A 16,195-nucleotide genomic window follows, 5' to 3' on the forward strand; every position below is an offset into this window, starting at 1 on the left:
ATATATATATAACTTGTAATTCTGTCAATACCTCAGCAGTAATGAAAGCCCTTCAAAGACAAGGAATACATGAATCTTATGTTAGAACACTTGAAGATATCTATACAGATAATACAGCAATCCTAAAACTACATAAAGATGGCGAGAACATTCCGATTGAGAAAGGAGTTAGACAGGAAGACCTATCTTTCATAAATTATTCACAACATACCCCGAAGAAGTTTTTAAGAATTTAGATTAGGAAAATGTAGGAATTAATATTAATGGGGGAATATCTCAACAACTTTAGATTTGCAGATGACATAGTTGTGTTTAGTGAATCATCTGAGAAATTACAAAAGATGATAGAAGATTTGAATAGAGAGAACAGAAATGTAGGACTGAAAATGAATATGAGTAAAACTAAGATAAAGTAATGTTCAATGAAAATGCAGACACAACAAATAAGGGTTATGGATGAACTTCTAGAGATCTTTAATGAATATACATACTTAGGACAGACAATAAGTGTTTCCCAAGGATACGAGTCCAAAGTTAAAAGAGATAAGTATGGGATGGAGAACTTTTGGTAAACAAAATGAAATTATGAAATGTAAAATGTCACTTTCTCTAAAAAGAAAAGTATTTAATGAGATGGTCCAACTAGTTTCAACTAAAATGTCACTTTCTCTAAAAAGAAAAGTATTTAATGAGATGGTCCTACTAGTTTCAACGTATGCATCAGAAACTTGGAGCCATACTAAAACCTTAAAACATAAGTTAGTTACAACTCTAGGAGCTATGGAAAGAATAATGATGGGATTAACAACAAAAGACAGAAAAAAAGCAATACGGATATAAGAGCAAACTAATGTAGAAGATATTCTAACAACACATAAGAAAAAGAAATGGACATGGGCAGGCCATATAATGAAAATGATAGATAATGGATGGACATTAAAAAAAAAAAAAAAAAATGGGGCCCTAGAGATTGCAAAAGAAGTAGGGAAAGGAAGAGAAGACGATGGATCGACGAACTAAGAAAGTTTGTTGGTGTGGACTCCCATAGAAAGACCAAAAACAGACGAAAGTGGAAAGACATGTCTACAGCCTTTGTTCTGCAACGGACTAGTAATGGCTGATTATATATATATATATATATATATATATATATATATATATATATATATATATATATATATATATATATATATATATATATATATATATATATATATATATATATATATATACAGTATATATATATATATATATATATATATATATATATATATATATATATATATATATATCTTCTTTGCCTGCATCTTTTCCCACTTTTATGTGGGGTCGATGTTTCTGGTCAGCTTTCTCCATCTACTTCTCTCCCGCACTTCATCACCGGTTAATCCCTATGATCGAAGGTCATCCTTGATACAGTCTATCCGCCTTCGCTTTGGTCTCCCTCTCCTTCTCGTTCCCTGTACCTCCATTTCCATCACTCTCCTCCCCATATACTGTTCAATGTTCATCTCTTCTCATGACATGATCATACTACCTCAGTCTACTTTCTTGGATCTTATCTGATAGTTCTCTAACTCCTGTGGTACCCCTAATTACCTCATTCCGTATCTTATATATATATATATATATATATATATATATATATATATATATATATATATATATATGTGTGTGTGTGTGTGTGTGTGTGTATATATATATATATATATATATATATATATATATATATATATATATATATATATATATATATATATATATATATATACAGTATATATATACATATATGTGTGTGTGTGTGTTAAAAGATGTGCCGTTGCATGTAGATATGAAATTGAAATAGGCTAATCATTACTAAACACGATCAGTCTATCCTGCTTTCAATAAAGGCAATATCAGTTTCTCAAATAATTAAAAAAGAAAAAAGAAAAAAAATAATGGGAATAAAAGTCAGTATAATCTTCCTGGTTTCTACAAACTGCTCAAGCCGCAAAATAAGTTTGCGGGCACTCTATTGCATAATAGGTGTAAAGCTTCTAAGCTTATACTTATTAAAGTAATAAAGCTTTTTCGCCTTTACCATAAACAACATTATTGATGGAAATCTTCCTATTATCTTTCTTAAACCACCCACCTCGTATGTAAAAGATGTGAAAACTGCATAGCTCTTCAACCTCTTGGTCGGGGCCGGAGAGATCAGCGTGGTGGATTCGTAGTAGTAAGGCTTGGTGAAGTCAATAGCCTTTTCTCTTTGTTCTGCAATTTAGATATATTTCTGTTAGATTAATTTCTACGATTTATTTTTAATTTACGTATATTTTTAAAGAGAAGGGTGGTATTATAATCCTGAAAATATTCGTATATCTATATTCATATAAATATATACAGTATGCCGGTAGTCAAGATTCACTCTATAGATTCACTATGTCATTTTTTTTCTGGGCATCACGTTTCCATGTGAATTTTACGCATATATATATTACAAGCTAGACTATAAACCAAGTCGGAAAAGCAAGATGCTATAAGCCCAAAGGCTCCAACAGGTATAAATAGCATAGAGAGGGAAGTAAACAAGGAAATAAATAAATTTCAAGCGAAGAAGTTTTTATTGTTTATATAGGAAATATTTATTTTAATGTTGTTACTATTCTTAAAATATTTTATTTTTCCTTGTTTCCTTTCCTCACTGGGCTATTTTCCCTGTTGGGGCCCCTGGGCTTATAGCATCCTGTTTTTCCAACTAGAGTTGTAGCTTAGCATTCAATAATAATAATAATAATAATGATAATAATAATAATAATAATAATAATAATAGTTGTTTCATACACCTGCTATTGACACCCATTTTGTTTTGCTCTTTATCTCCTTCATGTATAATGGTAAATCTAAGCGGTTATCTTTTTAAAATGATTAGTATATGTTTAAAACAATTTCCGCGTTCATTTCTATTAGAAATAAGTACCTGCAGGTAAAATAAAAATATTGGGAACCTAATGATGAAAATTTGATACGTAAAACTATAGAAATGCATCCAAACCTGTGTGTGTTGGGTACGGTATTCAAACTTGGCCAGGTACTTCGACTTCCTTGGACACGCCCTAACTTGATTTGGGACTAATATTGTTTCATAAACCCTATATTGGCATATGCTAGGTGCATACATCCTTCCTTTCATCGGAATCCGAATGTCAAGATGTCCCACGGGGATCAACCATTTAATATTTTGTAAATTACCAAACCGACATGTTAACATCGTTTCCCCTACACTATGGAGGAAGTCTGACGGCTACTGAAAACTAATGACATACAATTTATTACAAAACATCTGCAAATATTTTTGTATCGATGAATTTCCAAGAGGTTTCGTTATGGTTTGTGTGTTAGGCATATCAAAATTTTTTTAGAATATCAAAGTTTTCGCGTCATACTAAATGTTGGGTACTAAAATATCGTAACCTGGCCTTTTATATAAAAAGAAGTACCCCACTACAGGGCACGTCTGCCTCTTTTATCAATACTAACTGATCATTGAAAATGTATATTTACCTGTTATGGTGAATTCATTAATGGCTGCATGAGCTTCGTGGCGATGGACAACTCCCACCATGCCTGTGACAGAGCCGTCAGCCATGACGCCTCCCCATTTCCCATCTGGTGTAATTTCCATCCGGAATCTAAATGTAAATCAAAATAATTAATTTCGTAACATTAAGCCTTCACTACTATAGTGAGTAACCTAGGGTAAGATATTACACTGACAATGAGGGGGTATAAAAAAGAGAAAAGTAGCTGAGCCGTTGTATACTTGTATAGAATGGAAAGAAGACTAGACTTCCGAGGTCTGTTTACATTTGATGGACTCTTCAATCTTCATTCTCTGTATAATCTGAGTATTCTACACGTGACCTGGCCTCAGGAAATTTCGACACATTAGATTCCAGAGGTAAAGAAAAAAATAAACTTAAGGGAGGATTGTGAACTACCGGCTTCAAACCGGTAGTATATTTAAATCGGTTGATTAAGTAGGGCCACTAGGCTAGGATAGGTATTGCATCAGCCTCCCAGCCTATTCTGGCTGAACTTTTCAAGAAGTCGACAAGGATTACATGTGTGCGAAAATAACGTGAAAAAAAATCAAATATTTAGTAGCCAAAAATATGTTTTGAACCAGAAGTCGTAATAATGGCAAACGGCAAGACCTTAGTATTAGACTAGCTTTTTATTGGAAGTTGGTTGAAATAACAGTTAGTAGTTTATCTTAGAAAACTAAAAGCATATTGTTTAAAGAAAACAATTAGCTTAGCTGAGATCCGTAATCTCCATTTTATTGCCCAAACATCGTTAGCCTACCAAGTAATGAAACCAGATCAGCACAAGACAGGCAAAGACCACAAAGGTCCCAGTGCCTAGCTTGACTAAGTTCGTTAACGTAATCAAATCCAAGTAAGGGAGGTGAGTGCAATAGGAATATAATAAAAGAATTAAACAAAGTTTTAAAAAGTTAGGGTTATTTAGATTTGAACTGTGATTGACATAATACTTATTGAAACAAATAGGGTTAGGCATATTTAACGTAAAGAGTAAGGCCTAATAGCAAACTATGTCAGCAGAGAAAGCAAAGAAGGGGAAATAGAAATTTGTAGTGTGATGATCAAACTGATGATGTAGATTGTGTTAAATGATGTGAACTAGCTGGCAATACAACAAGCTAAGAAAGACTCGCCACCATTGAAAAGATTACCTTAAAAAAAAAAAAAAAAAATAGCCAGAAGGAAATGATATTGCAGAATACAGCAGTTCGGATACTTCGCCTGAAGTATGAGGAATTAAATGAGGGAAAATTTAGGATATTAAAAAAGTAGATATAAAAAATAATGATTTTTATCATGGCACGTACTTTATTCATTATTTCTCTTTACTATCAGCACTGGGCTGCTTTCCCTGTTGGCGCTCTCAAATTTGTAGCATCCTGCTTTTCTAACTCGGGTTGTAGTTTGAATAATAATAATAATAATAATAATAATAATAATAATAATAATAATAATAATAATAATAATAATAATAATAATAAAGCCTACGAAAAACAAAGACTTGAAAATCAAGGATGCGGCCATTAAGGAGTTAAAAAAAAAGTGAAGGATTTGATAGAAGTTGAGTAGGCCAATGTTTAAAGAAACTTGAAGCAATGAATGGATGAAGCAACGAATAGTAAAATAACAATTGGTAATAAGGTGATCGGTAAGAAAGATGATTTGGGGAATTCTGCTGTTATAAACATCTTATAAGTTATGAAAATTAATACAGGAGCAGATAATAAGGCAAAGAGGGACCAATGGGTAATATGGGCAGGTATAAGCACACTGGTACTATCAAGAGCGAAAACGATGCTCTTTCAGAAGGAAAGGAAAAATTAAACATTGCAAATTCAATAAAGATGTTAGGAAGCTCTCGGCTAGGTATGATGGTGGGAAATGATTGCATGAAGGTAAAATAAGAGGATGAGATGAAGAAGAACAGGAAATGTAAGGAGAGAAAAAATAGATAAAAAAAAAAACAATAAAAGAATAAAAAATGAAGGGAAAGATAGGGAAGAGTACGAGAATATTAACAAATGATATATAGAGGAAGGCTGTAATTCCCAAGAAGTAAAAAAAAAAAAGAAAAAAAGGAAAATCTATCAGTAAACGTAACAAAATGGAATGTAATTGCATTTGAATATCACAAGAGTGATATTAGCAGCATGTAAGCTACACCGAGGAAGTACTTTGGCAAACTCTGCCTGGCACTGCATGAAAATGCTGGAGGAAATAATGGACCGAAAAGACGCACCATATGAAATTAAAACAAAAAAATGGAGAAACTAAGAGAAATCTAATTACTTGGAAAGGGAAGAAATGATACGTGGCCACGGAGAGTGGTCACAGTAAGGCAAAAAGCCTAATACTCGCAAGAAGAGTATTAAAAGAAACACTAATGTATGTGGATGACGGTATGTCCCCTGGCAGCCGAAGCTAAACAGTAGTCGTCATGGAATTTTTGAAAAAGTTTATCTCTTCCACAAGACCTGGTAATTCAAGAGTATTCAATATAGAAAATAATATAAACAAAATGAAGAAAGAGGAATAAATGGCGAAACATAAAGAGTAGCAAAGTACAAGAACTTTGGCGAATGATACAATAAGAAAGGTGTATACATGCTAAATACAATCAAGGATAAAATGGAATTCCAGACTACCTACGAAAAGTGAGATATGGTCTTATGAATAATCTTTAAGCTGCATAGAGCCATGATAGTTCCTATTATCTTTACCAATCAAGAAAAATGGGGAAGAATTTGAAGAAAATTGTAGAATTATAAAAAGAATGCTGGAGCAACTTTTGATCACCCTATTTAGAAGTTGAAAGTTGAAAATAAAGAGAATGTGAAATGGAATTTTTATAATTATTATCTGCTAAAATACCACAGCACAAGATAGGAAAAGCCAGTGTAAGAGGTAGTAGAATACTGAAAAAAATGTTTTAAGGAATGCATGGTATGTATCTTGAAAAAAAAAAAAAAAAAAAAAAAAAAAAAAAACTGTATAAAAGCTTCAAAGGGAAATAAAAGATAGGATTGTCAAAGACATTTAAAGGAATTCATGGAATAAAAAGGAGATAAGTAAGTTCAGATTCACTGATAACACGGCTATACACAATACAACGAAAACTGGATGATGTAGGAGGGCACTTGGATTCAAATGGATTCCCCACTAATGCCACGTCTCCACAGATCAGGGGCCTGCCCCCCCCCCCCCCCTCTCTCTCTTTCTGATTGCCTTTATATCCAAGTTGTACCTGTACTAGTTGTAAATAAATGCCATTACTTGGCTATGAGGGTGGCCATATGGCGAGCTTGAAGCAGGAGAACAGTCAATCGCAGGAGTGTGCATGTCATGTGAGCATATGCCAAGTTTAGGACGGGGGAAACCTTTATACAGAATACATGCCTTGAATTTTACCTCACTGGTGGTATGGAACAAAAGTTAGAGTAATTCCAGATGCTATTTCGGAAATATACTAACTTATAGAGACACAGAGAGAGAAAGAAAGACAAACAGAGGGTAAGGAGGTAGAGCGGGGTTCGAGAAAGGAAGCAAACCGGTGATCTGTTGAGATGTGGCACCAGTGGAGGAATTCATTTCAAACCAGGTGCCCTCCCCTATCGTCTATTTCTCACTGTATTGAGTATAGAAAGAGATTAATAAATGGATACATAAAAAGGAAGCATTGATAATGATGAAGGCCAGACCAAATATGCAGGGAATACAAATTTAACTTAAAAGGAACACTTCAAAATATGGAATGTGATTTATTGGGGGGAAAATATGAAAAACAGAGCATATACTAAATTGTCAAAACTTCAGGAGTTGAACATTGAAACATTACGGAGAGGGAACTAGAAACCCTAATTAAAAAGTAGCAAGATTGTTAATGAAGGTAATGGAAATCATAAATATATGAATAATAAAAAAGGATAAGTTATAGCTAATCCTATGAACTTTCCACAGGTACCAACGTTTTACACCAATTGTGCTTAAGTAGAGGACGTAGAGTTTACAGCTTCGGGAAACCAGGAGCATCTATTGATGGAGGGGTCTGATGCTAACTGTAATGAGGTAATGGGTCCTGAGAGCCAAAGCAATAAAGTAAGTAGATTAAAGTTATGTTTAGAATAATTTTCTCTTCACGGGAAATCTATCAGCGTTGCATGTTTGACGAATATTCGTCGATACAATTAAATTCAAAGTTCGATCACAACTATCTACTTTTACTTACGTGAAATTCAGTTGGTCTCCGATGGTCTTTAAGACATTGTAGTCGAGTCCTGATATGGGGATGACACGTCCATCCCCAGGGTAAGTGAGGATCCAAAATGGCCAGTTGTCGATGACGGTCACAATCAGTTCTCGGCCTCCAAAATCGCTGTAGACTTCCAAGACAGGTCGATACAAAGGCCTCTTTAGCAATTTCATAGCACCCGAAGTTGCGTGCCATGACCACCAGCCTAGGTCATGAAGTCTAGGAGATAAATGGGAAATTAAGTTTCGATAGATATTATATAGACTCATGTGTGAACTTTGATAAATTTCACACACTGGAAATGTTATAGTCTACAAAAAGAGACCCCATTACTTCTCAAATTTTGTTCACAACCAAACACACACAAACAGGGGCGAAAACATAACCTCCTGCCACCTTCGTTGGCGGAGGTTATAAAGATGTCAAAAGCCACAAAACCAGTTACTCTCCTGCTTGAATATTCTACCACACTTCCTTTGCATCTTAAAACTCTTAATTACACTCGACGACTAATTTTCTATGCCATGGATTCTCAACAAGCCCCACCTTGCCTTTATCCATTCTTACATAAGTTCATTTCTAGGTCTATGGATGTCACATATATCACCTTACTTTCAAGCTTAATCAAATAATTCCCTCGTATTAATCAAAATTGTTTATTCTGTATCAGACCTTTTGTCACCTCATTCAAAATCGTACCATTCACCTTCCTTGGTAAACTAAATGTATGTCACAATAATTCTAACAGTCTCCTTCATTGCCTTTAATTCTATACAACAGAACAATATTTTTTTTTTACTTCATCAAGATATACCTTATAATTCCTGGTCGTTCTTTTAACTACATTATCAGTATTATTGTTTATATATGTATATATACATATATATGTGTGTAAATGTATATATATAAACATATATATACTGTGTATATATATATATATATATATATATATATATATATATATATATATATATATACACAGTATATATATGTTTGTGTCTATATGTACCTGTATATATATATATATATATATATATATATATATATAGATGTATGTATATGTACAATATAAATATATATGCATATGTATATATATGTATATGTATATACACACACACACACACATATATATATATATATATATATATATATATATATATATATATATACACGCACAAACATAACATTTATTTATATATGCATATATATATATATATATATATATATATATATATATATACATACATACATACATGTGTGTGCGTGTGTGGATGTGTGTCTGTGTATGTATGTATTGAAACGTTAAGCTCCAAAGAACAGCACAAGTCATTACTGCATTCATCCTCTAACTACAGAATCATGGATGACTCCTTTGTGAAGTAAAACTTCCAAAATATTATTCGTTCCATCATCCACCCAACCCTTTAAATGCCTTGTTCTACCTCTACCTACCAGAACTTCTGAATTATAGACATATATATTTTTTTGGCTAACTTACTAATGGACATTCTTTCCACATGATCAAACACCCTCAAAATATTATTATTATTATTATTATTATTATTATTATTATTATTATTATTATTATTATTATTATTATTATTATTATTACTTGCTAAGCTACAACCCTAGTTGGAAAAGCAGGATGCTATAAGCCCATGAGCTCACAAAAAGGAAAATATCCCTGTGATGAAAAGAAACAATGAAAAATAAAATATATTTTAAAAAACAGTAACATTAAGATAAATATTTCATATATAAACTATAAAAACTTTAACAAAACTAGAGGAAGAGAAATTAAATAGAATATTGTGTCCTAGTGTACACCCAGACTTTCACATATCTTAACCTTTAGACCACTTCTGGATATCTACATATTTATCTCCCTATCAATTTGAATTACGTATAGACAGTTCATGTCAACAGCTTCAGTCTATTTTCTTTCATTTGCAACCAACTTCTGCACTTCGTTTCTAAAAGGGAGAATTGACTCGCAGTCCTTTATACATTACCACCTTGGCTTCCACAGGTACTTCAAGTCTTATCATTCTTTTGCACATACCTTGCTAACTTTCCTGAGTCTCATATTCTGAGAATCTACCAATTTTCTCATCTAGCCATTATTCATCCATTGCATTTACTCATAGATACCTAAACGAATCAAGCACTTCAATTTTTTCACCATCCATACTAGCACTTATTATTCCATCTTCCTTATTTCCATTAAAGTATTACTTTACTCTCGCTCACAGACGATCAACTATTCCCTCTTCCAGACACTTTTGAACTTTCATACGAGCTTCTGCAGTGTCTCTTCACTGACTTCATTCAGAGAGTATCTTTTTGCAAAAGAATGTATAGAAACAAAATTGCATTGGATGTAAATAAATGTAATTATTGATCAATACAAATATTATATATAACGTTCTGCTCTTGTAACACGTAACACTTTTTTAACAGTTGCTACCTAAAGTAAATTTTGCATTTTCTATCAATAATCTTTTGATAAAGTCAGAAAAACTCATGGAGATTATATATATATATATATATATATATATATATATGTATATATATATATATATATATATATATATATATATATATATATATACATATATATATATATATATATATATATATATATATATATATATATATATATATTCATCTATGTATAGCAATTACATTATTTTCAGACAGACTATCTCATTTCACTCACGCTACTTTGTTCTTTCTGTTGATATACGATCCCCGAAGAACATAAACGCGAGGCTCCGTTTTCACCGCGAATGTCACCTGTTTATAGAAAATCAATATTTCGTTACATTTAGCTTCAATTTTAATTCAATAAAATAAGTTTAGTTTTTTCTGCTACGTGATTACAAATTTTCCTATTTAGATATTGGCATCTATCAACTCTAATTTTTATTTTCTTACCTGGGTTCCTTCTCTCATGAGAGCCGTGAGGGGTTTCAAGATGTCGGTTTGAAGAATTACAAACCAATGAGTCAGAGCAGATTCTAAGAGTTTGGAATAAATCTGAAGCGAAAGAATATTAAAAGCAAACTCGTGTTTTCAAAAAGTAAACGTGACATAATTTGTTGTTGTCAAATTATCAAATGTCTTATGTAATGAATGAGTTGTACCTTATGTCACTTACCTCTGTAAACAGCGATTTCGTTGCATCTGACGAACACAAGACAAATATGTTGCGGATGCTTTCCAGCTGGTTGAAACTCTTTATTATACTTTCGATGGCTTTCATTCCACCTTTGCAAGAGAAAACTGTCACTTCAGCACCTCTTGCAAAGCACATAGTCATCGAAGCTGTAACCGCTGAAAACAAACAAATGATAACGTACATGAATGCAAAGAAATATTTTGAAAAAAAGCTCTTGTAATCTATGCTCTGACAGACCTGCTTTCTTTTCTCTATTTTGCTTGAATGAAATTCATTTTCATCACTTTTTACATTTATCTGTATCACATCTGAAACTGGATAACCGTTAATGAATTATACGTTGTTCAATAGAAAGAGAGGAACCAAATTTTGTAAATCTCAGTAGGTGAGTAATTAAGTAGTGCCAAGGTATAGCTATAGACCTTGGGTATTCCCATCAGTGCACCTCACGTGGTGCACTGCAGGCGTTACTTGAGGGTTTTTGCAGCGTTCCTGTTCTATAAGTCTTTGATCTTTAACGACTTGAAAAAGACACTTCCACGATGATATTTGGTAAATGAATTTACCAAGACAAGTTGCAGAACACCAGGAAGCATTCAATTGTTTATTAAAAACCATCACAAATCATTAACCGTAATTTGAAAAGTTATTAAATTACTGACATCCTCAGGAAATGGTGAAAAATTGAATGATAAGTAGGTATGAAGAGGAGTGGCCAAAGGTAGGCTATATCTGATCCTTATTCAAATTAGGTAAAAGTGAAGGTATGTGGAGGTTTAAGCTAGAAAGTGAGAGGTGAAAATTGACCATGCATAATTAGCGAATTTTGTTTTCGTTTCTTAAGGAAATACATCTGCTATTCGTTTAATCAGTGAACATTATTTTACCCTTTCTGTGAAGCGACACTTTCCGTGAAAACTGCTTCAGGCTAAAGAATAAGAGAAAATGGTGTATAAATTTATAGATACACTCATAAATCTGTGGAAGAGTATTTGTGACCGTGAATGGCTCATGAAAATGTGAGTTTTAATATTATTATTATTATTATTATTATTATTATTATTATTATTATTACCAGCCAAGCTACAACCATAGTTGGAAAAGCAAGATGCTATTAGCCCAAGGGTTCCAACAAGGAAAAATAGCCCAGTGAGGAAAGGAAATAGGGAAATAAATAAACAATATAAGAAGTAATGAAAATTAAAATAAAATATTTTAAAAACATTAACAACATTAAGACATATTTGATTTATAAACTGTAAAAGGACTTATACAAGCCTGTTCAACATAATATTTGCTGCGAGTTTGAACTTTTGAAGTTCTACTGATTCAACTACCCGATTAGGAAGATCATTCCACAACTTGGTCACAGCTGGAATAAAACTTCTAGAGTACTGGGTAGTATTGGGCCTTAGTGTACAGCACAAAGCCTGAAACTGGAAGTATGTTGATGTAAAAAAAAATAGTAAAATGTGCAAGAAAACTCACCTGCATCTGCATAATCATGAAAGAAATAGACATTCCGCCCCGTGGATCCGTTGAACAAAAATTCGATCAAATTTTGCAGTTCGGTATAACTAACGTCATCTTCTTCGGAACCGGATAACCTTGAAGTGACAGATACATAAAAAACTTTTTTTTTTCAGTTTTGGAATTTTGTTCTTTTGTGTAATTGTTTTAACATTTCAAGATTTGTGTAAGATTAACCATAGTTCTTGAATGAAGAATTCAATGTTTTACCGGAATTCGTTAACCTTTCTCTCACGTCTGGATAGAATGATAATGTAGATAAGTATGGATAATTGATGAAAGGCCTACATAGTGAATAAAGCTTGTGAAATATACAATTGCAGTCTATCATCCATTTCATCAAATATAAATCTCTTAAGTTACACTGAAATATTTGCAAGTTGTTCACTTATATGAAAACAAACAAATCATAAAAAGACATTTTTCGATTTATTGTAAAATTCGGTGTCACGAAAAATTTTGCTAGAATTGCCCAACACAATCTCAAACTATTACAGCCTCAATGGCACCGTCAAGAGTTTCATTATCATTAGCACGAAATTGGTTTGGAAGGAAAACCTTTGCAAATCTATTAAATATCTTCGCCCTCAGAAAAAGAAAAAAAAATCTAGAGCATCTGAGAAATAATTTTACAACATATCGTAAAGAAATAAAACTGCTTTTTGCAAACCTGCGGAATTTTTCAGACGATCAACCATATATTGAAAGACTCTTACAGTTCATAATCATAGAAATTACTATCATCCCAAATACGTTTGTTTCTGTCGACAAATGATCTGTTTATATATCGATGTGAGGCAATGTTCTAACAAAAATCTTGCACCTAATATTAAATTAACCAACTGATCATACTTCATCTATCAACATAAAAATTACTTTGCAAGAAAAAAAAAAAAATGTGGGGTGGTGAATGCCTACGTAAAATGAAGTCCACGATAGAAAACGAATTATTTTCACCCGCCATTCTCGTGATGTCAATGATGCACCTTACAGAACAAACAGTCGTGAGTCAACGATTTTGGTTAGAAAAAAATAATGACGCCAGGTCAAGTCAACAAGATACAAACAATGAATTAAGGATAACAATTTAAGCCCCTGATGATGAAGAATTCTTACTTTCTATAAATAAGCAGTTCTTTTGTTACCTAACAATGGGTGGTCTTTAAAAAGGAAAAGGCTTGAAAAGAGATATATGAGAATCACTACTTGCTGTAAGTGTTTCGTCCAGACCACTACATAAGAATCGAAGCTTATCATCGGATGTCGCCAATACACAAACATAGAACATGTCCTCGCAATATTTACACAAGGGAATAAAATAAAATTGAGAATTTTCTGATGTGTTGTTATAGACAAACACACAATAAAAGAAGAAATTGTTTATTTTTAGTTTATAAGGAGGTTGAAAACTATAGTACATAAAAGGTAATTGATCGAGAAAAGAATGAAATCGCTAGCTTATTGGTAGAATAGATTTTCTGTCAGACTGTTTTGTAGACGCCACTGAAGGAAAATGACAACTTTTATAAGAGCAGCTGACAAATGGTTTCACTGATTGTTCAAAACGCCTTATTTTACTATATAGACTGCTCCTGAAGGAAAAGTAGTAATGTTACACCTGAGATCAGTAAAAAAAAAAAAAAAGTGTCTTTAAAAGCGACATATACAAACCATACATATTCTATTATGTTAACCTTAATGGGGTTGGCGACGGACTCAATTATTCCAATCAATGAAAATGTCAAGTTACTAATATCAAATGATTAATGAAGCACACGACGAAGACCTATTGAAAGAGGTTTCCCAGTTTTCAGTCTTCTTTGAATTCGGAAGGTGATTAATTAACCTGACGGAGGTGTCATATGGAGTTATAAGGGATCATATGGGTCCCTAGACGTTAGATTTTGTGGTTAATAATGACTAGTTCTTTCGTAGTTACAATTAAAACCAATAAGTTGAAATCTTTTATATATGATATTATTATTATTACTAACCAAGCTACAACCCTAGTTGGAAAAGCAAGATGCTACAAGCCCAAGGGCTCCAATAGGGAAAAATACCCCAATGAGGAAAGGAAATAAGGAAATAAATAAATGATACAGATAAATGGAAAATGATAGTCTAAATAACCATTGAAAAATAAACGACAGCTATTATTATTATTATTATTATTATTATTATTATTATTATTATTATTATTATTATTATTTGCTAAGCTACAACCCTAGTTGGAAAAACAGGATGCTATAAGCCCAGGGGCCCCAACGGGGGAAATAGCCCACTGGGGGGAAGGAAACAAGGAAATCTGAAATATTTCAAGTACAGTAACAACATTTAAATAGATATTTCCTATATAAATTATAAATATTTTAACAAAACAAGAGGAAGAGAACTTTATTTTTTTTTATCGAGTAGGTCTTGTTCTCTTCAGAAGAAAAATGTGGATATCATTCAATATTGCCCCAAAAAGTCATAATTTCAACATGACTGTTTAGACCATGGATACGTAGTTGGCTCATAAGAATGAATATTATTTCAAAATGGTTTCTTTATTGCAACAGGCAAGTCAATTAACACGTTTCTGATTCTCATCTCTCCTAATCTTTCCATAAAAATAGAATGTTGTGATCTTTATATAGTATTGACCTCAAACTCAATACTGAATTCAACGTAATAAAGTTATTTTGTACCTTTTAATCATCGCAAAACTTTGAGAAAACTTTGTCTCCTTTGGTGTCTCACTATAATGATAAAGATGAGGTGATATCTCAGCAGACGAATCATCTGCCGTAATCTCTTTGGAAACATTGCTAGAACTTATTCGGTCTGCGACTGATGTTGTTAGGAGACCTGGAAGTGAAAGACAAGATGATATGTGTAGAGGAATGACAAAATTCTTCAAAATAATTAACGGAAAATAGGTATGGTTTTGAGCATTGGCCCATTTGGGTAGACTGTGTAGGCTTATGATCTATATTGAATTATAATTAGTTTATAGCACTGAAATTGAAGGGAAGTAGATTAAAGCTATGATAAAATTATATAATTATTATAGGTATTTAGGAAACTCCCAAAACTCCGTTTTAAAATGTCCTCCATATTACGAAAACGAAGAATTAAAAGACTATAGTAAAATGTTAATGAGGTAGGCTACTGTTAAGTTCTTTATAGATATATAAATTTTAAGTTATATTGGAACATTTAGGACAAAACCTATCCAGTGGCAACCTCGCTAACAGTATGAAGATATACCAATTTGGTCTCCTGATATTGACACTTTTAAAGAAACGTGTGAAGCTACTTTAGACTTCTACCTTTTCTTAAAATCAGTATTTTATCATTATTCTAGAATAAAAAGTGTTGCACTGGCCACTTACCTAATGCCAACGTGACCAGTAAGATTACTGTGTTAATTTGACCTGTTGACATAACTGCCCTGAAGATGGATAAGGAAGTCACCTTGTCTGCAAAAGTAATCAACGTAACATCATTAAAGATCATATCATTGTTTTTTCAATTTCAATTTCAGAAAAGATAGGTTTTTCAAAATTTTGTTAAAAGGGCAATAAGTGCTATACTCATGAAAAAGGGTATATAATAAATTACCGAAGATGGTGTATTCATCGCAGATTTTAATTTTCC

The 16,195-nt window shown here is 32.5% G+C and overlaps 1 protein-coding gene across 1 annotated transcript in view; it reads right to left on the reverse strand.

Annotated features, from left to right (window-relative positions):
- The window catches only part of LOC137651620 (probable glutamate receptor), a 20,532-nt gene extending 4,550 nt beyond the window's left edge, over positions 1 to 15,982 (reverse strand). Inside the window, exons 1-9 of the mRNA XM_068384863.1 lie at positions 15,931 to 15,982; positions 15,224 to 15,403; positions 12,512 to 12,613; positions 11,003 to 11,178; positions 10,780 to 10,881; positions 10,562 to 10,638; positions 7,819 to 8,061; positions 3,550 to 3,677; positions 2,138 to 2,259 (exon numbers count right to left, since the gene is read on the reverse strand). Of these exons, the coding sequence (XP_068240964.1) occupies positions 2,138 to 2,259; positions 3,550 to 3,677; positions 7,819 to 8,061; positions 10,562 to 10,638; positions 10,780 to 10,881; positions 11,003 to 11,178; positions 12,512 to 12,613; positions 15,224 to 15,403; positions 15,931 to 15,982 (1,182 nt within the window). The remainder of the gene's footprint in view (positions 1 to 2,137; positions 2,260 to 3,549; positions 3,678 to 7,818; positions 8,062 to 10,561; positions 10,639 to 10,779; positions 10,882 to 11,002; positions 11,179 to 12,511; positions 12,614 to 15,223; positions 15,404 to 15,930) is intronic.
- Between the last annotated feature and the right edge of the window lie 213 nt (positions 15,983 to 16,195).

The sequence above is a fragment of the Palaemon carinicauda genome, chromosome 1 (genome assembly GCF_036898095.1).
Source record: "Palaemon carinicauda isolate YSFRI2023 chromosome 1, ASM3689809v2, whole genome shotgun sequence".
In the NCBI taxonomy this organism is placed as follows: Eukaryota; Metazoa; Arthropoda; class Malacostraca; order Decapoda; family Palaemonidae; genus Palaemon; species Palaemon carinicauda.